The sequence below is a fragment of the Podarcis vaucheri genome, assembly GCF_965113315.1.
Source record: "Podarcis vaucheri genome assembly, chromosome: 13".
Lineage (NCBI taxonomy): Eukaryota > Metazoa > Chordata > Lepidosauria > Squamata > Lacertidae > Podarcis > Podarcis vaucheri.
Genome location: NC_138751.1, coordinates 27,810,170 through 27,836,345, shown reverse-complemented (window position 1 = coordinate 27,836,345; position 26,176 = coordinate 27,810,170). Strand labels below are relative to the sequence as shown.

Sequence of the window (26,176 nt, the reverse complement as noted above, 5' to 3'; positions counted from 1 at the left end):
ATGGCTGGAGTGGTGACTGGGGACCCCGTGGCCCCTCAGAGCTTGTTGACCTACAGTGTCCATGAACCCAGACCATTTGTCAAGCTGGTGGAGGTTGATGGAAGTTGAAGCCCAACAACATTGGAAGTGCCACATGTTTCCCATCCCAGGCTACAGAGTGGCTCAATGTAACTATTGGGAAATTAAGGGATCTCAATCCATCCTATTATTCCACCATAATCATTGGTCTGAGGTGACCTGACAGCTCCTGGAGAAAATGGCAAAAAGCCACAGGTGCTCTGTAGGAGAGGAGGAGAAAAATGATTTATTTGCAGCTGTTCCTCTAGGAGGGAGGGAATATAAGTTTTGGCAGGCAAGTTGATGTGGGGAGCAGCCAAATAGAGATTATATAGAGAAGGGAACACATCACATTTCACTTCTTATGGACTTACCGACGAGCTGAGATGTTTGCTATCCTGGGATTCCTTGTATTAGGCTGCAATCTCCATACAGTCCACACAGTAGGCAAAGGTAATACTGATGCCAAGAGATGCTTCTAGGTTCTCGAGCTGTGTCTTTAGAGGGCTATTGCAGAGGACTGCCAGAGTGATGCAGCCCCCTCAAACAGCAAATCTGGGGTTTGTCATGAGGAGGCAGCAAATTGTTAGTTATTTATTATGATTGGGTTTTATGATGGGGAGAGGTGTTGATGGGGTTTTCTGCTACAGGTGACAAAAGAGGTTTGGAGACTGTGCCCTTTGACTTAGAGGGGAGCATCATTTGCTGCTCTGCCCCCACATCACAGTAACTTGGGCTGGTTCTGCGTAAGGTGCCACCACGTCCTAATTTACCGTCTTAGAGATGAAGAACCACTAGATAGGAGAGCAGGGCCTTGAAGTCCGCCATCAACAGTTAGCCCTGGGACAGGTACTCATGCCAATCTTCCATACTATGGTGAGGTCTACTGTATATCCATTTTAAATCCTAGTAATAATTTTCTAAATTTTCAGTTGCATGCCAATATGTAAACATGTGCAAACTTTGTCTATCTCTGTCCTTTTTGCTCTATGTTTTGGCTACCCTAGCTCTATACACACTCTTAGCTTCTCGTCCTGCTAACTGTTTCCTAACAGGACTAGGTTTCCTAACCGCTAACTGTTTCCTAACAGGAAGGCACGAAATTATTCGTATGGGCTGAGCTTTCTAGATTTAATCCATTGAAAGAAATGGGGTAGTTGATGGGAATTTCGCTGTTTCGGATTGTATTTGCCTCTCCAGTAAAGCTTCTCCCATACAATCCCAGACTATTTCCCCCTTTATACTGAGATAACGATTGGGTCACCCCAGGTCACTGGACCCTCAGCTAGTGTGCCTGACCTGGCTGACCTCTGGCATTCTGCCAGGAAACATATCTCAAGTGATATGTTGCAGTTCAGGTGATGTGAGGCTTAACAGGTCTGGCCCAGTTATAAATGAATATGATAAAACCTGATGCTTGCTGTTGGGGAGACCAGATACAGTGCCAGCCCAGAGTTCAAATGGTACCTACCCACTAGGAACACTTTTAAAAATGTTGCACCATTCAGACACCATTCAGCTAATCATTAGGACTTGTACAGCTTCTGTTTTATTCTGCCATGATTTTGATCAATCCCATTTGCTGGATTTTCATAACTGTAGTAATGCTGCTGAACTGTCAGAAACTGGCTTGGTGAATTGTACATTTAGAATCGTTTTTAGGAAATTGTTTCACTAGTCAAAATTTACCATATATCAAATGTTGTTGCTCCTATCATTAGCTGGGCTGAGGGTTCCTGGTGGCCAAGAAGTGAAAAAAATAAGAAAACCAATAAGAGGAATCCAATTGAATAAATATGCACATTTTAACTAGAAGCCAATATAGTTGGGATTTCTAACACACATTTTATTTATAATACAGTTTTTCTTTTTAACATGTTTTCAGGTGTTTTTCCTTAAAAAATGTAAATGTTTTCATTGCCAAGTCCATTCATTTCAATGCATCAATTGATTGCAAAACTCCCCTGATATCCAGATGAAGTTTTACGTAAATAGGGGTGTCCTTAATCTCAAGGCAGAAGAAACCCCACACTTGCAGCAGAGATGAATGTGGAGAACTTTTTTCCACACTCAAGTGAACAGGGCTATATCCTGCTACTTTTACTTGGCCATGATTCTTAGATTAGCTTATACCGACAGCCTCTCAATTTCTTACTTTTCCTTTAAGGTTCTCCATCTTGCAGCTTCCCTTTCATTTTTGATGGTAAATCCTACTCATCATGCACGAAGGATGGAGCTATTGATGAACAGTTGTGGTGCGGCACAACTCCTAACTATGACAAGGATGGCCAATGGAAGCGCTGTTCTCTCCAAGGTGGGTAGTCCACAATACTGCTAGAATTATTTTCTTTTTCCTGAACAGTGACTCAAACTTTATATGATGCCTTAATAGCGATGGGCCAACCTTGCTCATTTCAGTTTCTCATTTTTCTCAGTCATTAAGTTCAGTTCTATACATTTCCACATCAGTTTGCTAATTTTCTCTCTCATGCAAGTTTTGCCAGCATTTTAGTAGAAATTTCTCCCATTTTTGACTTTTATTTTTGTCTGAGAATTCCCCAATACACACACTTCTCAAAGCATTTCCCATGAATATTTTGTATTTATGGAATTTCACAAATATATGGATATGTAAGGTCTCTGCTGCCCGGCCTACTTCCCACCTTCTTGGTAAGCAGCAGTGACATGCTGCACTGAGAAGTCAAGTGAGCAGTGCCACTTTCCCCCATGCCACTGGCACTACTGTTCTTCACATTGTGGCTTGTTCCTTCCACATTTTCAGAGTACGGTGGCAACTCTGGAGGCAAGCCCTGCATTTTCCCCTTCATCTACAAGAATCGGACATTCTACACCTGCACTGATGAGGAGAAAGGTGTATTCTGGTGTGCCACCACGAGAAACTATGACAAGGACCTTGAATGGAGCTTCTGTGCTGACATCAGTAAGAAAACTGAGGGACCATGACTGCTATTAGTATTGGTACTCCAGAGGGAAATGGGAGATAAAGACTTCTGAGTCATCAGTTACAATATTAAGGGAGACCTGGGGAAAGAAAATGTTTTTTCATGATTAAGAGAAGACTCAGAGGGCAAGGTCAACTTCAGGCAGGGCCAGCTCCAGGTTTCTGGGGGCCCTGGGACACAGGGTATCAGTGAGCCCCTTGGCTTTTCTCTCTTTCCTCCTCAAACCACACCCACACCTCTTGACACCACCTATCTACTATGGTAAAATATATGCCTACTGAATTATCCATTTGAGCTTTAGTTATCACTGACTGCATTTTTGCCTTCCATTACCATTCAGCAATGTTGTTGTTTCGCCTACAGTACTTCAAACCCATTGTTGTTGTGATTCACATGTCTAACCTGGTCTTTACTATAAGGTCCCAGGGCAAGTTACAACAACATAAAATACGAGCTTATAATCTGTTAGAACCAGTGCTTTTTTTCTAAAAAAAATATGTTTAGGGCTACTCTCATTTGAAATACTGCCCCTCAATGAGGCCAAACTTAGATTCACAAAATGTTTAGGGGTATGCGTACCCATGCGTCCCCCCAGAAAAAAAAAACACTGGTTAGAACAATACACAATCAGAAGAATAGGTGATTTCTAAAAAGTGTGTGTGTGTGTGCGTTTTGTGACGACTTGCCAAATTGTAGTTTGGGAGAAAAAGAATCCCTTATAGTGGCATGCATTCTGGGAAAAGGAAGCAGACGTGTGCAGAACAGTCTATGGCAGGGGTGGTTGACCTATGATTCTGTTATTGTTGTTGGACTCCAACTCCTATCAGTCCCAGAGAACATGACTTAATGGTCAAGGAAAGATGGGAGTTGTAGTCCAGCAACATCTAGAGGGCCATCAGTTTCCCACCCCTACTTTATGCTCTTGAGAATAGGCTGAGCTGAGTGTTTTACCCAGGAATCCAAGTTGAACACACTATCCACTGGAGTACACTTGTATTTATGCTTCTTGTACCAACATTTCCCTAAAGGGTAGGGGGAACACGGTCTTTGTCTCCCCTCCTCAGGACTAGATGCCAATCCCAAGGGCCCGTGTGTCTTTCCTTTCACCTACAACAGTACATCCTACTCGGCATGCACAACAGATGGGATTTCTAACAAAAAGCCCTGGTGCTCCCTTACCAACAACTATGACATTGACTTGAAGTGGACTTACTGTGAGCCCTCAGGTAAGAGAAATGACTACTAACCACGATGGCTACTCTCTGCCTCTATGGGTGGAGGCAGTACTGCTACTGAATCCCAATTGCTGGAAGCCATAGGAGGGGAAAATGCTGTTGGGCTTGGGTCTGGGTTATGTATTTCCCACGGGCATCTGGTTGGCCACTGGGAAAACAGGAGGCTGAACCAGATGGGCCGTTGGTGTGATCCAGCAGGCTTTCCTTACATTCTTTTGAAAGCTGTAAGCTTGGTAGGGAAGAGGCAGGATCCCACCAGGAACACTTTTCTGTGATCCAGCTAGAGGTGATGACAACAGTTAGGTCTGTTTCACCACAGGGCTGCTCCAATCATATAGAAAGGGCAGATTTCCAAAAGGGGTGGGCAGGATCAGAGTTTCTGAACCTTGCCACTCAAACCTACCTCTTAGTTCCCTCAACCTCTTTCTGCAAACTTCCTCCATCCGCCAGCTGAGGACAATTACAGCATCAAAGTGCAGTGGAGGAGAGAAGCACTCAGGGAGAGAAGTTATGGGGAGGGCTGTGTGCTCCAAACTGTGCATCCTTTCTGTGAGTCACCCCCCCACCTCTCCTTTCTATGTGAGAGTCTTGTGTTGAAGTACTACTTCATACCTAATTTGGCCCTAGGAAGACTTGGCCTAGGCTAGGAATTTTTGCATGACACTGTTTTTATGGTTGAAGACATTGCTTTTGATGCTCCAGGGGCACTCTAGGAGAAAGAAAATGGCACCTGGAGAATGCCAAAAATATGGAGGGGAGGAATCTCAGCATGAAAAATGGTTCTTTTAACATTCCATCTTCGTTTCACCCCATTTTCTTGAGGAGCTAATTAAGAAGGTAGAACCCCATTTAGCTGTGTTGTAGTTTATACTGGTGTTTTTTATTTGTCTTAAATGACCTATATTTTAAATAATTCTTAACACTGTTGTCATTGTGAATTTGAGATATATTCATGAAAATTCATCAGCATTTTGACCAAATTTATCTTTTGAAGCAATTTTTTAGTAAATAGCATATTTTTTTGAAAGCAATTCCACACAATTTAATGCATGCTTGGATGCAATTTTCACTAATATATTTGGTTTGATATACACATTGGTTGGAGGACTGTATTACAAAATTCAGGGAAGTGCAAATTTTGAAAAAGAGATTTGTTTCGGTTCTCGTATTGTTTTGAGAAGTGCAGATTACTTATTAAAATGCAAGCAAAATTAAATGTCTCTTCCACCCCTTGGTCCAATTCAGCACAACACAGTTTCACATGTTCCTACTCTAGGTGGTCTACAAATCCTCACATTTGCCTTCTTTTTATTTTAAAATCCAGGGCCAGCTCCAGCTTCGGAAAACCCATTATGTGTCTTCCCCTTTATCTACAAGGGCAAGTCCTACAGCACATGCACTAATGAAGGCATGAGTGATGGGAAATTGTGGTGTGCAAACACCAGTAATTATGACGTTGATAAGAAATGGGTGTACTGTACTGTCACAGGTAGGAGTTAAGCAGCATATATGTTTGTGTTGGGTTTGGTGGAAGGGATCCAAATGGGTATGAAAAGTACACTGGGCTCCTTTTGAAGGAAGGGCAGGGCATATGTTCAATAATAATAATAATAATAATTAATAAAACAACTGAGTGTAGTTCTGCACACAACTACACAAAAAGTTATTTTTACGCATGTGTGAACTGACAATCAGTATCCAAGCACTGGGGCATATAGCCAGACAACACAGGTATTGAAACTGGCAAAGGGTTTGACTTGCACAGTGGCTTCCCTATGCCCTCGTATACGTTAATTAACAGGCGAATCTTTACCGTCACCCTGCAGAGCCACCAGGGAAGCAAATGGGCAGAAAGGTTCTAATCTGTGCCACACAGCCTGCAGCAGACTCAAAAGCCCTGGTTGTTCCCACATCCAGCTCAGGAACAGTATCCTGACGGCTATCAAATTCTGACCTGTACATGACTTTGTTCGTAGCTTGCCTTTCACCTCGACAACCCTTTCCCTTTGACAATGCACACAACTCAATGCCCCAGTCTATAGGAAGGTTTCTAACAGCACATCAAATCATAGTTTGATTCCGTGGCAGAAAATTCATGATGCGCACAGTGCAATCCATGCTGGGATACAGGACTACAAGCATGCATAATGATCTTCTCTTTTGGTCTTGTGAACTTTGCCTCCCCATTCCTGCTCAGATGCAGCTGCTGAGCCCAAGGACCTTTGTGCCTTTCCTTTCATGTACAACGGCAAGCTCTATGAGTCCTGCACAACACATGGAATGTCCCAGAAAAAGCCCTGGTGCTCTCTCACAGCAGACTATAATGCGGACCTGCAATGGACATACTGCGAGCCTTCAGGTAGGAAGGATGGGAGGGGCAGGAAAAAGTTTAGTGGTGAGAGATGGGATGCCAGGTAGATTACACAATACAGAACAAGATGGAGGCAGCTTTCTGTGAAATGCTTGTAAGAAGGCGGCACATCCCACAGAATCCTTTTTCCAAAAGTGCAAGCCAAACTGGATGTTTATGGCAGAGTCCCCCTGTGTTCAAACATAGAACTATTTCAATCCTGTAGAAAGGGCATGCCCAATTTCAACAAGAAAAGTGGTGGATAGGTGAGAAATACTGAATTTTCCAAATTTCTGCCATTCACTTCCTTTTTCACATATGAGATGTGAGAGGTGAGGCTCTAATATGGCCATAATATGTGGCCATGAATGTATGGAAATCCAAACAGGCCAATTAGAATGATTTTTCTTCTTCTGCCCAACCATTCCTAGCAATACAACTACTGTCAGAGGCAGTTCATATGCCTGGTTTAACCAGTGTGTTGTGCTCACCAAAGTTAATTCATTCTCCACCCATCCTGCCACACCCCTGAATACCAGGCCACTGTTTAAACAGGATCTTGTTGGGCTTTTGGCCTGATCCAACAGGGCTCTTCTTTATTTTCCTTATGTGAAAAGGGCTGCTTTTATATATCTTGAAATATATTGTCCTGATTCAGAGAGGGATGGAAAGTTGAGGCTGATGGTTTCTCTAGCACAAGGATATCTCTGATTAACTCCAATCCCTCCCTGACATACTGTATATTTCTTTTGCATGGTGAAAAAATCAGGCCCTGATGAGATTGCAGAAAGTCCACCTTGCATCTTCCCATTCATCTTTAAGAGACAGTTTTACTACAGCTGCACCACAGATGGGCGGAGAGATAAGAAGCCATGGTGTGCCACCACAGGCGACTATGATACAGACAAGAAGCTGAAGTTATGTCCGGAAGAGCCAGGTAAGAGAAGCTAAAGGCAGGAGGAAGAAACAAGCCAAGCAGGGGCCATATCTATTTATTTTATTTTGTAGATTCAAAAGTCACATTAAAAACAACAACATGTGTGTAGGGCTCCTACAGGTAGATCAGGTTGTGCTGCTGGCCATATCCCTGAGACTGTGCCTTTTCTGGACCAACCCCTTGTCAGGGATGGAGAATCCCTTTCAGACAGAGTTCCTTGTTACTTTCTGGGCAACCTTTCAGTGGTGAATGAAACCAGAAGCAAAAGTGGGTAGAGCAATGAATGTAAATTTTCTCTATTGTAAGATAGGCTAGTTTTTGCACATGTTCATGTACCCTTCTCTATCCTCCATCCAGCCAAGTGAGAGGCATTATCAGAGTTGAAGTACATATTCCAGCTTGGTAAAAATACTCAAGGGGTGTGGCTTGGGTGAAAGAGGGTATGTCCTGGGGAAAGTTTCAAGGGTCAGACAGAGAGGTTTGGAGGACCACATCTGGCCCACAGTTTTGCTTATGCATAGCTGCCCCATACAATTGTGTGGAGCACCTACCTGGGAACAACAACTACAACTCTTTCTAGACATCCATGTGGGTGTTGAGGCAGAAGAATGAGCAGGAGGTATGATATTGGGGGCATGGCCTCACTTTTCATTATACCTGTAGAAGACTACATCATGTGGAGAAAACATGAAGAGGTTTTTAGTATACTAAATTGGCTGATATCATTTCCTCTCTCTGTGGCATCAGTTATGATATGGATTGCCCACATATCCCTCCATCCACCTTATTTCTAATTTTAAAACCTAGGTCCAGATGTGAAGGTAGAGAGTCCATCTTGCACCTTCCCTTTCATCTACAAGGGCAACTCCTATAGCACATGTACTACAGAGGGCATGAGTGATGGGAAACACTGGTGTGCCACCACCAGCAACTATGACACGGATGAGAAATGGATGTACTGCAATGTCACAGGTAGGAAGAGGACAGCAAAAGTGTTTGGGTTGGTTAGGAGAAGGGTGTTCCTCTTTGTTGCTTGAGAAGCAACATTCCACATTTTCCTGGATGCTGCTTGCAGCTCTGGGTGTCTGTGGATATTATATCTTCTCTATCTATAATCTGACACAAGCTATTTTCTTGGGTGCTCCGCAGATGTTTAAACTCACTTCTTTTTATATTAACATCCAGGGCCAGATTCAAAGGCAGAGAGTCCAACGTGTGTTTTCCCCTTCATTTACAAGGGCCTATCCTACAGCACATGCACTTCAGAAGGCATGAGTGATGGGAATCTTTGGTGTGCCACCACAAGCAACTATGATGTGGATAAGAAATGGGTGTATTGCAATGTCACAGGTAGGAAGAGAACAGCAAAAAGTGTTTGTGTTGGTTTAGGAGAAGGGTGTTCTCCTGCAGATGGGCGGAGTGATGGGAGACTCTGGTGTGCCACCACAAGCAACTATGAAGCTGAAAAGAAATGCCCTAGAGCAACTTTTTTCTCTGCTCATCGATGTAAGAGCTTCAGCTCATCATGGATGACCATCAAACAAATCATTGTCCTGTTCCTTGCTTAGAACAGAGGCGAGTACATCTCAGATTGTATGTATTCCACTCTGGAGTGAAAGTGTGCAGGTTGTGTGCTGATAGAAAATCTTTCTCTAAGTAACCTAAGATGATAACTGCTTCTGCTCTAGGAGGTCCACAAATCCTTGACCCCAGTGCTATTTTTCTAGAAAAAGAGGTGCTGGAACTCACCCGGAAGCCCCCTTTGTTTTCTTATAATGGCAATGGTACCCACCTGAGAGTTGATGGAACTGAGTTCCAGTGAGTTCCAGCTGAAAAAGCCCTGCTTACACCCATTTTCTTTTTCCTTTCAAATTCAGGGCCAGACTCAAATGGAGAGGGTCCTTCTTGTGTATTTCCATTCATTTATAATGGCAAATCCTACAGTGCATGTACCACTGATGGCATGAGTGATGGGAAATGCTGGTGTGCTACCACCAGCAACTATGATTTAGATAAGAAGTGGATGTACTGTAATGACACAGGTAAGAGGAGAAGGGCATATGTAGACTGCAAATGATACTTTATGACATTTCCCTCCATTTGCATTGAAATGAATGGAATGGGATAATGTAAATACAACATAATCTGCGTCATTCATTATATAATTTATGTAAATTACACAATTTTGCCACAGTGAACAATAACATAATGTACTTTTTGGTGGAAGATGAACTGAAGCAGAATGGAAACAGTGCTGCATGCAATGAACAGCACCTTCTTGCATCCCTAGTGGTACTTAAGAAGCAACATTCCACTTTTTACTGGATTCTGCTTGCAGCTCTTGGTGTCTGTGGATGTTATATCTTCTCTATCTGTAATCTGACATGAGATATTTTCTTGGGTGCTCCACAAATGTTTGAACCCACTTCTTTTTATGTTAACACCCAGGGCCAGATCCAGAGGTAGAGAGTCCAACGTGTGTCTTCCCTTTCATCTACAAGGGCCTATCTTACAGCACATGCACTTCAGAAGGCATGAGTGATGGGAAACTCTGGTGTGCCACCACCAGCAACTATGATGTGGATAAGAAATGGGTGTACTGCAATGTGACAGGTAGAAAGAGAACAGCAAAAGGTGTTTGTGTTGGTTTAGGACAGGCATGGCCAAACTTGGCCCTCCAGCTATTTTGAGACTACAACTCCCATCATCCTTTGCTAACAGCACCAATGGTCAGGGATGATGGGAACTGTAGTCCCAAAACAGCTGGAGGGCCAAGTTTGGCCATGCCTGGTTTAGGAGAAGGGTGTTCCTCTTTGTCTGATCATGCAAAAGCAAGGAACTGCGGAGGTTTAAGGAAGAGAGCACTCTGAAGACAAAGAAGGACAGACGTCATAGAGGTGTATAGAATTAGCCTAAAACTAATGGATGTTCTGTAATGTCACAGGAAGAGAACAACACAACATAGGAAGCTTCTACATATATTGAGTAAGACCATTTGAAATACTAGCTCAGTGTTTTCTATATCACTTGGCAGCAGCTCTTCAGGGTTTCAGGCAGGCAACCTTGCTTGCAGTTGCTTGCTCTTGGGTGGGCTAGCCCTGGCTGTGTCACATAGTTTTGGCAATCATTTGCGTTTTTGTGTCCTTTTGGTGATATAGTTAGGCATTATCATGTGACATTTATGTGATGTTGTAGTTTGATTAGTGCAATGCGTTGCTTTCTTTTCTTTTCTTTTTTGTGATTTCATACGACGTTTTGCTTCATTGTTCATTACATGCATTATAACATTTCCATTCACTTGGAGTTTCCAGATTTGGATGGAAAAGGGACGTTATAAATTTATGTCTTGCCAAATGCAAGGTGGTTCTTTTAAATGAGATCCAGAAGTAATACAAAACACAAGTGAGTGAGAAGATTAAAGATTTTATTCTAAACAGCAAGTAATCTATACAGTGGTACCTCGGTTTACGAACTTAATCTGTTCCAGAAGTCCGTTCTTAAACCAAAGCATTCTTAAACCAAGGCATGCTTTCCCTACTGAGGCCTCCAGCCACCGGTGCCCTTCCACCATTCGGCTTCCATTTGGCTTCCGAGGCAAAGTTCGCTAACCGGAACACCTACTTCCAGTTTTGCAGAGTTCGTATCCCGAATTGTTTGTTAACAGGGCTATTCGGAGACTGAGGTACCACTGTACATACCAAGCAAGCACCTCAATCTGACACTTGGAAGCCCTCAAGAAGTGGCAAAGTGACTCCCTCAGGTAGCCTTAGGCCATCAGTCCATGCATGAGCTTCTTAGACTCTGCTCAACACCATCTGATTAATAGATAGCTAGCCCTTCAGCCTGTGTGGCTTGCTCGCCTGGCTACATGCAGATTATTCATTCGCCACCTCTCCCAAGGCCTCACGTTCTCCAAACAATGTCTAACACCAAAGAAGGTGAAGGTACCCAGCACTATCACTTCCTTCCACAGATTAGGGCATTAAAGGCTGTTGCGTGGAAAGGCCCCCAGACCAGCCCCTTGTTAAAATAAATTCACACGGACACAGAATATTTAGTTTAAGGTTACTGGCAAAATTATAGGCCACAACTTTATTGAATTACAGAAATGTGAGCGGTATTGGCATAGACTATATCGGACTCCTGCCCACTTTGCAGGTAGTCAATAAGGGTAAGCCACTCCAATAGGAAGCCACATCGGGGGAACCCGCCTATAGCTTTCCTCGGTGTTCCCAGAGGGCTGGCATGGCCCTAGCCCCTCAAGCAGACTTTGGACAGGAACCAGGCCCTGGCTTCCTTTAATGGAATACCCTTGGTCAATGAAGGGGCAGGTGATGGCTGACCTCCCCTCCCCCACAATTCAGTGAGCCAATGCCTAACCGCCAAGCCTTACAATGTTGTGACGATTGCTAAGAGGTAGGCACAAACCAAGTGGCCCATGCCAATTTGCCAAATGGAAAGATTCCTACCTGGCCCCTGTCCCAAGACAGGCGACCAACCAATGTCCATAGCAAGGCCAGAGAACACATAAATTACAGGGCGGGTGTGTGGGTGTTTGGCAGTGTGAATCAGGTGCATAGCCATGTTGCGCTGCCGCTTTTAAACTCCTCACAATCCCCCTGCTCAAAAATGATTGGCCAATAGGTTTGGGGTGATTGTGATGCCACCGTGGCATGAAAGCATTACTCCGCCCATGCCAGGGTGGGGGGAGGAACCGGGCTGGGGGCCTGCCCGCAACTAGGACCACTCTAAAGATGATCCCACTTCTCAGCCATCAAAGAGCTAACAAGAGATAAGAAGGGGAAGGAACGGAGGCAGGAAAGGCAACTATGTTAGATCACTAACTCCTCAATACAATTTATTTTCTTGATAGATTGCCCATACAATGTGAGAACTGCATAATAAACTGCTTCTCCTCCATGTCTACCCCAGTATTCTTCAACTTCCCATCATCCCTCACCATTGGCTAAGCTGATTGGGAAAATGAGATGGAATTAGCAAGTCTTGGAGAACAAGCAAATAGACTAATGAAGGTATGTGTGAAAGTCTTCCATTCTTTAAGAACATTTCTTCCTTCTATCTGTTCAAAAACCAGGGCCTGATGAGAGTGTGGAAAGCCCGCCTTGTGTCTTCCCATTCACCTACAAGGGCAAGTTTTACCTCAGCTGCACTGCAGATGGGCGGAGTGATGGGAATCTCTGGTGTGCCACCACAAGCAACTATGAAGCTGACAAGAAATGGAAGTTCTGCCAGGACTCAGGTAAGCTCAGAGAAAACAGAGAAGTGAAGGTTAATCATTCCCATTGGTACCAGATGGTCAAACTGGTGTGGGCCAAGATACTTCCTCAGTTCCTCAGGAGCTCTGAACCCATTGGTTTCCTCTTGTTTAGTGAAATGCTAAGATTTCATTAAAATTACAGTGTTTTAAAGGAAGCAATAGCATGACAGCACACAAGCTGTTCAGTGGATGATAGTCTCACTAGATAGGCTACATCTAACTTCAGAATATAATCTTTATCCTTGCTAGCTGGAAGAGTACCAGCTTTCAGTCCCAATCCTACCTGCTCAACCCTCCTTTAATTTTTTTTAACCCAATGTATTTTGTCAGTGACCTGATGCGTTTTTATTTTCTTCCTATCTACAAATAATCCAGAGGTTACTGAATAGACGTAACACTTTATGTTTCTTACAGGAACTGGGCAGTTGTCTGGGTTAGGGCATATCTGAATCCCACCCTATAATGATAGGAGCATAAAGGGCTTTGGGAATGCAGGATAATATGGTGGTGGGCATGGATTTATTTATAACATTTCTTACCTTCCCCTTCACCATAAGGTCGTGGGACAGGTTGCAACAATACAATCATACAATGATAAAAACACATAAGCAAGTTTATACAAGAATAATAAAAAGAAAAGCAGCACAATGTAGGTTAATTCGGGAGGAGTTGCCATCAGACGTAAGGGTTGGGGCCTTCACAGTGGTAACACACTGGGGTAACACACTATGGAATGTTTTTCACAGGGAGTTTCACTTCACATCTACTTTAATGTCATTTCAGCCCCATCTGATTTCATTTTTTTTTAAAAAAACTCTCTCAGTGTTTTCCCAGCCCCCTCCTATGATAGGGCCTAGAGGTACTTTTTTCTCTGCTCATGGATGTAAGAGCCTCAGCTCATCATGGATGACCATCAAACAAATCATTGTCCTGTTCCTTGCTTATAACAGAGGCGAGTACATCTCAGATTGTATGTATTCCACTCTGGAGTGAAAGTGTGAAGGTTGTATGCTGATAGAAAATCTTCCCTATAAGTAACCTAAGATGATAACTGCTTCTGCTTTGAGAGGTCCACAAATCCTTGCCTCGAGTGCAAGAAAAAGAGGTGCTGGAACTCACCAGGAAGCCTCCCTTGTTTTCTTATAATGGAAATGGCACCCACCTGAGAGGTGCTGGAACGGAGTTACGGTGAGTTCCAGCTTAAAAAAGCCCTGCTTGCACTCATTTTCTTTTTCCTTTCAAATTCAGGGCCAGACTCAAATGGAGAGGGTCCTTCCTGTGTATTTCCATTCATTTATAATGGCAAGCCCTACAGTGCATGCACTACTGACGGCATGAGCAATGGGAAATGCTGGTGTGCTACCACCAGCAACTATGATTTAGATAAGAAGTGGATGTACTGTAATGACACAGGTAAGAGGAGAAGGACATGAGTAGTTTGTGTTCATTTAGGACAGGGGTGGGGAATTCTTTCATTCAAGGGGCAGCTGACCCATCTATTTCACACTTGATAAATTCTCCATGGATTTTTGAACGTGGAAATTATAGGAGTGGGGGGAGGCATTCAGAACATATTGTAGAGACACTGTTGCCAGTTATATTGGTTGTCTATTTGTTTTGGGAATTTGTTTTTTAAAAAATGTGGCATTGATCTTTAAAGCCCCTAAATAATTTCAACCAGATTATTTGAAGGACCATCTGTGCTCATAGGAACCTTCCCAGTTCTTAAGATAAGCCTCAAGAAGCTTGCTCAAAGGCTCACTGCCAAGGCCCATTAGGCTGGTAGGCACTAGAAACTGGGGCCTAATCATTGATGACCCCGTAATTTCTTTTAACTGTTCTGAAGGGGATACTTACGGCCCCATCTTTGTTAACTTTCAAATGGACCTTTTTATTTCTATGTGAATTACACTAACACCCTTAAACAGCTATTGAACTGTTCTGTTTTGTAATTTGCATTGTATTGTATGGATTTTAAAAATAACTCATATGTGGTACACGCGGTGGGGTGTTGCTTTCCTGGCTATGGCAGTGCTGTTGCTTGCTGGGAGTGGAGTGGGGTGGATGGTAGCATGGTAGCAAGGTCACTGGTTTGGCAAGGGCCAGGAGTGTCAGCTTGGCCCTGCAACTGTGGGTACGTGAGGCCATGGGTGCCATGCAGCTTGCATGGCCCTGTCACTGAAATTTGTGGGTGCCTGGCCCCTTCATGGGTAATTTTTTGGGTGCTTGGGCACCCAGGGCCCCAGGGAGTTGGCACCTATGGCAAGGGTAGTGGACCCTACTGTATGTGTGTCTGCATTGGCTTCTGCTAACCCAATGCTTTCTACACCCTCACTGCTGTGCTGCCCTATCTCATCCTGGTTCTGGCAAGTGGACAGGAGCAGTACCCCACCAGACAGACACCATCACTAGACAGACACAGACTTTCTGTCCTTCATTTGAGCTTTAAAATATATAGGACTTGTACCACAGAACAAGAAAATAAGTTAAGACGTCTGTGAGAACATTTCTACTTTAAGAATACATAATCTATTTGTTTAATGACAGGACCTGACAAGAGTGTGGAAAGTCCACCTTGCACCTTTCCATTCATCTTTGAGGGAAAATTGTATGTCCACTGCACTGCAAGTGGGCGGAATGATGGGAGGTTGTGGTGTTCCACCACCAGCAACTATGATGTCGACAAGAAATGGAAGTTCTGCGAGGAGGACTCAGGTAAGGGCCTGAGGAAGTCAAAAGCTTGGAGAAGAAAACAGAGACAAACCTCCAGCAGTGAGATACAGAGGGGCACAGAATGAATGCAGATTAGTGATTGCCGTTGCTAAAAGTTGGTTAAATATGTTGGCAACTCTTGGGACAAATTGTTATGTTTGTATGTCATCACAATGGGCTCCAGGTCTTCCACCCTGATCCCACTGCATTCCTCTAATGAGTTCCTGTCACCAGGTGCCAAAGCAGTAATGGGAGTAAGGGAAGGAGATAAATATTTGGGCAGCACCTATGGATGTTAGAGAATTTCAGTAAAAATGGAAATGGGAGTGGAAATCACCAGTGTTCTTTTATTCATCCCATGAAAAAAATCCAGTGAATAAAATCAGTATTTGCTATTGTTTCTGTTTTGAGACTGCAAATGATACATTATGATAGTTCCCTCCATTTGCATTGAAATGAATGGAGTGGGATAACATAATGACAACATAATCAGCGTCATTAATTATAAAACTTACGTAAATTACAATACATACAAACTTACGTCCAATTTTGCCACATTGAACAATAACATAATGTAGTTTTTGGTGGAAGATGAACTGAAGCAGAATGGAAACAGCGCTACATGCAATGAATACAGGGCAGGTTGGAAAATAATACCTTCTTGCGTCCCTAGTGGTACATAAGAAGCAACATTCCACGTTTTCCTGGATTCTGCTTGCAGCTCTTGGTGTCTGTGGATGTTGTATCTTCTCTATCTGTAATCTGCCGCGAGATATTTCCTTGGGTGCTCCACAAATGTTTGAACCCACTTCTCTTTATGTTAACACCCAGGGCCAGATCCAGAGGTAGAGAGTCCAACGTGTGTCTTCCCTTTCATCTACAAGGGCCAATCCTACAGCACATGCACTTCAGAAGGCATGAGTGATGGGAAACTCTGGTGTGCCACCACCAGCAACTATGATGTGGATAAGAAATGGGTGTACTGCAATGTCACAGGTAGGAAGAGAACAGCAAAAAGTATTTGTGTTGGTTTAGGAGAAGGGTGTTCCTGTTTGTCAGATCAAGCAAAAACAAGCAGCACTGGAGGATTAAAAAGGAGAGTACTCTGCAGACAAAGAAGGACGGACATCATAGAAGTGTATATAATTAGCTTAAAACCACAACATTCTTCTCTCCCCCCCCCCACTTCTTGAAACAGGACCAGATATAAGCAAGGAAGCTCCCAAATGTGCCTTTCCATTCATCTTTGAGGGCAAGTTGTATATGAATTGCACTGCAAGTGGGCGGAATGATGGGAAGTTGTGGTGTTCCACCACCAGCAACTATGATGTCGACAAGAAATGGATGTTCTGTGAGGAGGACTCAGGTAAGGGCCTGAGGAAGTCTAAAGCTAGGAAAAGAAAATAGAGACCAGCTTCCAACAGGGAGATTCAGAGGGGCACAGAATGAATGCAGATTAGTGATTTCCATTTCACATGTTCATGTGCCCTTTTCTATCCTTTAGCCAGCCAAGTGAGAGGTATTATCAGAGTTCAAGTACACATTCTAGCTTGGTAAAAATACTCAAGGAGTGTGGTTTGGGTGAAAGAAGGTGTGACCTGGGGAAAGTTTCAAGGGTCAGACAGAGAGGTTTGAAGAACCACATCTGGCCCACGGTCTTGCTTATGTATAGCTGCCCCATACAATTGTGTGGAGCACCTACTTGGGAACAACAACTACAATTCTTTCCAGACATCCATATTTAACATGTGGGTGTTGAGAGGGAAGAACGAGCAGGAGGTATGATATTGGGGGCATGGCCTCACTTTACATTATACCTGTAGGAAACTACATCATGTGGAGAAAACATGAAGAGGGCTTTAGTTTACAAAAAAATCAAAAACAAAAACTGAACTGCATTGATCTGATCCAAAAAATTAGTGACTCCAACGTTAAAAGACAGCCATATATGTGTGTCTAGTTGTTCCCTCAGCGTGTCATATTTATTCAGAGACCTCAACTTCTGACTTGTGGGGATTCTCTCTCTACTAAAGCACTTCTAATACTTGCTTAGTTATTTTGCATATTTCTCGTATGGCTCTTGTCCAGAGTAGTTGGATTTTGGGGCATTTCCACCACATGTGGAGGTATGTGCCTGTGGAGGTGCATCTTCTCCAGCATTGTGGTGAGGTTCCTGGGCGTATTTGTGCTAGTTTCAGTGGTGTTTGGTACCACCTGTGAGTTCTTTCTTTTTTATTGATATGGATTTAAAGGGAGGTTTAAACCACATTCTGGTCCACTGAGTGGGGTTAAGATCATAGCCTCCCATTGTTTTTTGATTATGTCTAGGGGGGTTGTGGAGTAGTATTTTGTATATTGCAGATGCTATCCATTTGCCATATCCCTTTGTTGTTAGGAGGAGGTTTTCGAAGGTCTTTAGGGGCCTGGTTTGCTGACATAATACCCCACACATACATTAAGTAAAATAGAAACATTGCCGCCCGACTCTACCCCCACTCACCCTGGCCACCTCTACCTCTCCCCCCCTTTTCTTCCTAATGTAACACTAATATCTCAACAAATGAAACTGACTTGTAGAAAATGTTACTTGAAAAAGAGACATTGACATACTTTTGTAAACCAAGAAATCTTTAATTAAAATATATTAAAAATAAAATATCTATTAAAGTGCTGTTATCTAGCAAAAAATAGTAACGGGAGAATTACTTACTTAAATTAAATATAAGGGAAAAATAGTTTTTGGGGCCCAAATATGCAGCAAAATTCAGCTTCTCGGGTGTTGTGTATGGGTATTTGGATTGGCTGGTATCATATTCTCTCTGTGTGGCATCAATTATGATATGGCTTGCCCACATATCCCTCCATCCACCTTATTTCTAATTTTAAAACCTAGGTCCAGATCTGAAGGTAGAGAGTCCATCTTGCACCTTCCCTTTCATCTACAAGGGCAACTCCTACAGCACATGTACTACAGAGGGCATGAGTGATGGGAAACACTGGTGCGCCACCACCAGCAACTATGACACGGATGAGAAATGGATGTATTGCAATGTGACAGGTAGGAAGAGGACAGCAAAAGTGTTTGGGTTAGTTTAGGAGAAGGGTGTTCCCCTTTGTCTGATCATGCAAAAGCACCGAACTGTGGAGGATTACGGAGGAGCGTACTCTGCAGACAAAGGAGGACAGCAGGGCCGTCTTTAGCATATGTGCTGCTGGGGTGCAAAGATCCACCCAGAGCCCCTAAATTTAGTTTAGGGGGAGTGAACTCAAAGTTCACCTGTAACAACAATGCAGCAGAAAAAACTGCTTTTGTTTCATGACTCATTGGGAATATTTGACGCTACGGAGTAACAGAGCGATGGTGGAGGTGGGTGGGGACTTATGCTCCATTACTTTTCACTGCTGCCGATTGTGAGGGACTGGTTGGCACCCCCCTGAATTTGGCGCCTGGGTGTCCCGCACCCCCAGGTAAAGTTGGCCCTGGAGGACAGGCATCATAAACGTGTATATAATTAGCCGAAAATTAGCCTCTCCCCACCCTTCCTCCTTGAAACAGGACCAGATATAAGCAAGGAACCTCCCAAATGCATCTTTCCATTCATATTTGATGGCAAGAATTACAGCAGCTGCACAGAAGATGGACGGACTGATGGGAAGCTGTGGTGTGCCACCACTGCCAACTATGATGCAGATAAGAAATCAATGTTTTGCACCATCACAGGTAAGAGACAGGCAGAGGAGAAAAGTGGAGAGACCTTTTCTCTGAGGCTCATTCTTTACTGCAATTAAAATGGAAATTCATGCCCCCTTTTTTCTTGGGATGCAATTGCTGATGAGTCACCAAAGTCTGCAGCTTTCCAAAGGAGAGCATCAACATTTGTTAGTAGATAAGCTCATTAATGATGCTTGATCTGCTTATATCACATCTAGTTGAGGGACATAATCCCAATGTATTTGGTGACCACACTCATTTTTGATCACATTATTTTCACATTTTGACTATGAGGTTTTCATTGTTTGTGTGTGCTGGAGGTTTAAATGTGTGATAGAGCAATATAAGTGCCAAATCTACCCCTATCCCCCATTTTCATCACCAAAGGTGCATGTGCAAAAATCACTTTGTGGTAACCTTACTGCAACAAAATATAATGAGCAAACTGGGCCGCATACATTTATACATGTGGCAAATTGTTCACCACTATAACTTTCATTTATACAAGAATAATCTTCCTTGTTCTATCTTGTATCCTGAATTATGAATGGCCCTCTAAAGTAGAACATCTGCTGCAAATACTCCTCCCTTCTGTGTTAAGGAAGGGTTGGGATTAGCGAGTGCTTCCTCATCTGGCTTGCTCAGTACCTTAATATGACACTGTCATTAAAAAAACCATTTATGTCCATGTAAAACTGAAGAGTAACTACTCTGTATAGGGCAGCAAAGCCTCTGAAAGTAAAATACATGCATGAGAAAGAAGAAATTTTGTGGCTGTGAAGAAAGGCAGTGTGGCAGGAATCTAGCTATTTTCTGCTATGGCAGTGTTCTTTGACTTTGGGTCCCAATATGTTGTTAGGACTACAATACCCATCATCCAGAGCCAGCTTGGCCAAATATTCAGGGATAATGGGAGTTGTAGTCCAACAACATCTGGAGAGCTAATATTAAAGACATCAACAAAAAGGGAGTTTTAGTTCAAGGTTAAGCCTTTTAAAAGGCAAGCATTAACAGGAACACAACCAGTTATTCTAAGGCTCAATGAAGAAGAAAACAACATACTTACCATGTGAATGCCATTGTTCTCTTGATTTGTGCTGTTGGTGACTTAATATTGTTTCTGGTTTAAAATTAGTTTAATTGTTATGGTGTCACCAAGGAATGACAGGAGCTCTAGTTTCTAAGAGGCACCAGACACTTTCTGGCAATGGCTATGATCCCAGAACCCCAAAAAGGACCAACCTGGAATTTCTGTAGTTAGGAAAGTAATGGGGAAATGCAGTGAAAAGTGTGAATCAGGATGAATGCTCGTTGCTGTATAACCTTTCCACAAACAAATAAGCTCTAAGTTAGCCTTTGTATAAACTTTGTGGAAGCAAATCAAGATTGTCTAACCTCCTTGTGAACAATTTGGAATGAATGTTCAATAAAGACCAGCCATAGTCTAACGTCTGTGTAAGCTTTCTTCAAGCAAATCTGGATAAATGCTCAGTAAGCAGGTCACCTGGAAGCAACCTAAGAGAGGGAATTCTGCAAGGAATTAAGAAAACTCAACATAACATGTTCCCATAATTGGGGTCCCTGGGATTCCTGGGAGGCATGGTGCTTGTTTAAAGTAATTTGCAGTCTGAGGTGCAAATGTGGTCTTACCCCAACTCTCTCTCCCACCTTCTTTTCTATTCAGAAACAGGCTGTGTCTTCCCTTTTATCTATAAGGGGAAACCTTATGAAAGCTGCACCACCCTGGATAAACATGAAGGAAAAGCTTGGTGTGCCACCACTCCAGACTACCAAACTGGCTTGAAATGGAGATTCTGCAACCGTAAGCAGATTGGGAGGGCAAATAAAAGGTCAAGGGTGGGGTGGGGGTTATTTATGTTTCTATTTGTAGGTCAGACTAAAGACCAGGTCGAAGTGTGGGTGCATGGAGCCTATGAGTTGAGACCATACAAAATCTTTACTTCTTACTTGGCATGGAAGTTAAGGCATTTGCCATGCCTTACAATTTCCTGGTGGTTTTGGAGCACAAGATTGTGCCTTAACTTTCATCTGAAACACAAGGGGTTTTTAAATCACTGAATAATGTTGTCATAGGTAGAAATTATGGGGAATGGTAGACTAAAAGTGTGAAACTTAAGTAGGGATGACAAAAATATACTAGTGAAAATAAAATAACCAATTTGTTATCTTAAGAGAAAGATACACTTTTCAAAATTGTGTATACAGTCGTAGCTTGGAAGCCAAACACCTTGGCACTCGTACATTTTATCTCCTGAAATGCCACAAACCTGGAAGTGAGTGTTCCGGTTTGTGAACGTTCTTTGGAAGCCGAATGTCCGGCACGGCTTCCGCAGCTTCCGAATGGCTGCAGGAACTTCCTGCAGTCAATCAGAAGCCATGCCTTGTATTCCAAACAAGGTAGAACTGTACAGTGGTTCCTTGGGTTACATACACTTCAGGTTACATACGCTACAGGTTACAGACTCTGCTAACCCAGAAATAGTGCTTCAGGTTAAGAACTTTGCTTCAGGATGAGAACAGAAATCATGCTCCGGTGGCGCGGCAGCAGCAGGAGGCCCCATTAGCTAAAGTGGTGCTTCAGGTTAAGAACAGTTTCAGGTTAAGTACAGACCTCCGGAACGAATTAAGTACTTAACCTGAAGTACCACTGTATTAGGAGAAATTTGCACTTAAACAGTGAGAGTAACCAAAATTGATAGACTTGCCCATCCCTCAGGTTAACCTCTTCAATCCGCTTTTTCTTTCTTTCTTTCCATTCAGAACTGGACTGTGTCTTCCCCTTCATCTTTCGTGGCAAGTCATATGACAGCTGCACCAAAGCAGGACGCTCAGATAAAAGGAGCTGGTGTTCCCTCACTAGCAATGCTGACACTGACAACAGATGGATTCTGTGCTGATTCTAGGAGAGGAAGTTCAGGTGGGGATGGATCACAGTGGAACTGAGGGATGCTTCCAGACAAGCAGAGATGAAGAAATTGGCAGTAAAGTCTAGTAGCAGACATGTCATGTGGGGTTGCTGGTTCATGTGTTTTGTCTCATATGCAGGACAAGGCAAAGAGATTTTATCTTAACCCACATGCTGAGACTCTTCCTATATATTTAGCTCTCTTTTCAGTTTGTGTCCAAAGGAGCTGACTAACCAACTACCTGGTCTTGCTGAGATGTTTGAAGTTTCAGTTTGGATGTTCCTGACTCTGAACGATGAGGAGGTCAACAAAAGAGAAGACCAACAAATGAACCAAGTCCAGCTGTCTTTTTCCTACTTTGATGAGTTTTGTAGCTGGGAATAAAAAATCTCTCAGACTTCCAATCTGTATGCCTTCTCCTTCTACTCCCCCCCACTTTGATCTTTCTGAAAATCTTCCTGTCCAAGGTGTTTCTTAGCAGCTGTGGTGTGCAACAACTCTAGTGCAGAAGAAAGCAGGCTTGAAGCTTGCATATTCTACTAAAAATTAGTGATCCACCAACTGGAGTCAGATGCAAAAGTCATACACTTACTTAGAATTAAAGAGCATGGTGCTTCTGAGCTACTGCTCAGAACTGAGCTGGGCTCAGTCTTTTCACTCAAAATCTGCTTTCCCAGCATTCTTCATTTCAACAGTCGAAGGAGCAAGGTGAGGAGCCATTTCATTGTCCCTATTGTTAAAACAACTCTGAGAGCCACATATCCTTGCTGATCTACTGCATATCAACCAGACACCTGTCATTAGATCTGCTCATCCTGACCCACCCATCATTGCTGCCTTGCACTTACCCTGTATAAAGCAGAGACAAAGGATTGAGTTCTCACATGCATGCTCCTTACTTAAGGACCACCACAATCAATTATGGACTTTAGATTCATAATTCTGATAAAGGAATTGGCATGGGAATCTATTGTTGTTTGGTATTAAACCATTGCTGGCTTAGAGATGAACTACTTCTGAATACTGGACTGGAAATAGTTGGCGAGAATATCCTTTTCAATGTGGCACCTATTACACGTGCATTTGCTCAGTGCAAAGGAACAGCTGACACTCTCCTTTGTTCTCAGCAGTGATTGCTAGGAAGGAACAGAAGTAGCTTTCTAAGTTGATGATGTGAAGCACACTTAAGATAGAAACACTTGAGGAATTCAGCTTATTTGAATTCCTATGCAAAATTACCTTTTCTCCAAGTACTGGGAAGCTTTAGGAGCAATGCTACCAAGTTTTCCATTCGGTGGGAGACTACTGGGATTGTGAATTCAGCTGCTTCTTCGGAAGTGAGGTTGAAAGATATTCAGGGGTACAAGAACTGGGGGGATAGCGTGGAAAAAAGTTACCATCACCAGCTTGGCATCAGTTCTGGGTTAAATGTAACCTTGTATCTCCACCAACAATGAATTTCCTAAGGAGCTATTTAACACACCTTCTGTGACCTCATAAATGATTGGAGTCAGCCAATCAGGAATCAGTGGGTATAAGCACAGTGTGACATGTTATGATGTCATAATCCAACAGCCAGTGTATAGGCATAACTGTAGACAGAGTAGGAAAGGCAGCTCCCCTTAACCACTTCTGTTTGTCTTGATAGGAACACATATGTAGCCAGTCTCAGGGGTGTAGTGTGGGGGATGCCAGAGAGGCCACGGTCCCTGGCACACAATTTTCGAGGGGGCATGAACCAGGTGCCCCCCATGTAGGCACCCCAGTGCAGAACAGCTCAGTGCTTCTTCCTGCCTGCCAAGGGCCGCATTAACTGGCTGGGCTCCCCCTGCACGGGAGGGCAGGCAGCTCATCACAGCCCCACTTTGCTCTAGTGGGGGTGGGGTTGCTCTGGCAGCCTTGGCGTTGTGGGCTCGGCTGGCACACTCTGCCTGGCAGGTGCGCGAGCCCCAACTGCTAGCAATCAATGCTATGCCACTGGCCAGTCTATATGAAGGTAGTAGAAGTCACCCACTATTACAACATTTCAAATGCTACCTTGATTTCATTCCTTAAAATAATAGCACCTGGTTTTCAGCAGCTTACTGCCTCTGATAGTGGAGGCAGAACATTGCCATCATGCCTAGTAGCTACTGAGAGTTAGAGAAATTCATGAAGGATAAGGCTATCTTATAAATCCATTCAAGTTGCTGGCCATCACTACATCTCATGCGAGTGAATCACATTATTTGATTATATGCTATGTGAATGAATACTTCATTTTTTTGTGTCCTGACTCTTCCAACATTCAGCTTCAGCGCATGTTCCTGTGTTCTGATATCATAGAAAGATACACACTTTCTCACCTTTCTCTACTACTTCTGAGCAGACAAGCTTAGGGTTTTTCTGACATGGAACCATTTCTTCACAACTTGCATAACCGGACTCTTATATTCCCATGACACCAGTTGACAGATCCTTGGAGAATGATGAAAAATTGAAAATTCTCCAAGAACTGGCCAGTGCCAGATCCCATCACTTTTGGCATTTACCACATCCTGGTAAACATTCACTTATCACCTGGCACAGCAATTCAAAGTTCAGTTATGAAAGAGAACTAGTTACATAATTATGTGATCTGCGGGAGGGGGCATTGGGGAAGAAGGCCCATTTCCACAAAAAGTTGGGAAAGAGCCTCTTTTGTAGGAATCTTACCATGCCTCAAATATGCACGAGGGAGAAATTAATCCACTTTGAATTTTAAATCAAAATTACCTAGTATGCACTCCCTGGGGCAGGGTGCTTTTCTAATGGTTCTAATACATTTTATCCTGCACTGTAAATAGCAGGTTGTGGCAGGGTGGATTCAGATTGGTATAATGGTTTTGGCGGAAAGGATTAATAGAACTTTCCCTATTTAGAGTTTTGGATGGTATGAGAGATCCAGTCACAGACCTCTGGGTTCACCTGTGGTTTGGTTTATAATAGGGTCCCCAAATGCACACTGGTACATTATGGTCTTTACTGATCTTCTAAAAAACCAATAAAGAGTTGGGCTGCCAAATTTCCATAGTGAGGGCACCACACCTTAACCCTCACCCAGGCCCTGTACCAGCCACTCCCCATACCATCCATTGGTTGAGTGCAGTGGGGCAGCCTGTCAGACACACATAGTCTGGCCCCATGAGGTGGAACCTTACGTTTTCAGAGTTCCAACTCTTGGGATGAGCCTATATACATTCAGACTCCAGATACAACCTGTAACACATGGACAGTGGTGTGGGGAGGTTGGTGTGAGTCACAATAGGAGGGATGGGGCGAGTGAGCCAGGTCCTCCTGCTCCTCTCACTCATGAAATTATCACTGCTTGTTTTGGGTCACCTGTATAAGTCTTGTTATCACAACTTTTTCTGCATTAGTGAACAAAGACACCCTATCTTCCATAGAATTATCTACAAAGTTACTGGTCGATTACCTTCTAAGCGTGGCTTTTGTTCTGTTTGACAGCAGTGATAAACCCTGCTTCAAGAGCTTCTTCGTAGGTAGTTAGGCCACGTTCCTTCTGAGAATTTAACTCTTCCCTCCTATGTATGCACTGACTCCCAAAAAGTGAGATAGAGCAGGTATCTTAGCAGTTTGGAGAATAGTTAGGAAAACCTCCCATTTGCTCTCCAGTCCCACTGTACCTTGGTGAGTTATTTTTAATCTGAGGCAGAAATATCCTACAAACCTCTCTCCCTGTCTCTGGTTGCGAAAATACAACAGTAATAAAATTAAATAGGTAACAATTTGTTGCCCTTTCATAAACCTTAAAATCAGCTGCCCGAGGCAGGCACCTCACTACTGGTAGGGCTGGCCCTGGGTGTTCTTTTTTTTTTTTAAGAATTTTTATTAGTTTTACAAGTTTTTTAACAAACAAACAAACACATAAAAAGACACACAAACATATATAACATTTCATAGTATTTTTTCAAACCTTCTTTTCTCGGACTCCCCCATACCTCCCCTTTCTGCATCCCCATGTCC

At 43.2% G+C, this 26,176-nt stretch overlaps 1 protein-coding gene across 1 annotated transcript; it reads left to right on the top strand.

Annotated features, from left to right (window-relative positions):
• Positions 1-22,575, top strand: LOC309516607 (uncharacterized protein; the record flags this gene model as incomplete). The annotated part of the gene is made up of 19 exons (XM_082195367.1): positions 1-103; positions 2,225-2,371; positions 2,840-2,998; positions 4,085-4,246; positions 6,453-6,614; positions 7,375-7,542; positions 8,350-8,514; positions 8,728-8,892; positions 9,420-9,584; positions 9,991-10,155; positions 12,638-12,802; positions 14,069-14,233; positions 15,368-15,535; positions 16,364-16,528; positions 16,731-16,898; positions 18,426-18,590; positions 19,089-19,253; positions 20,929-21,066; positions 22,026-22,575. 19 exons carry the CDS (start codon positions 1-3, stop codon positions 22,160-22,162), a joined length of 2,997 nt encoding a protein of 998 aa, XP_082051493.1. The 3' UTR covers positions 22,163-22,575.
• Positions 22,576-26,176: the final 3,601 nt, after the last annotated feature.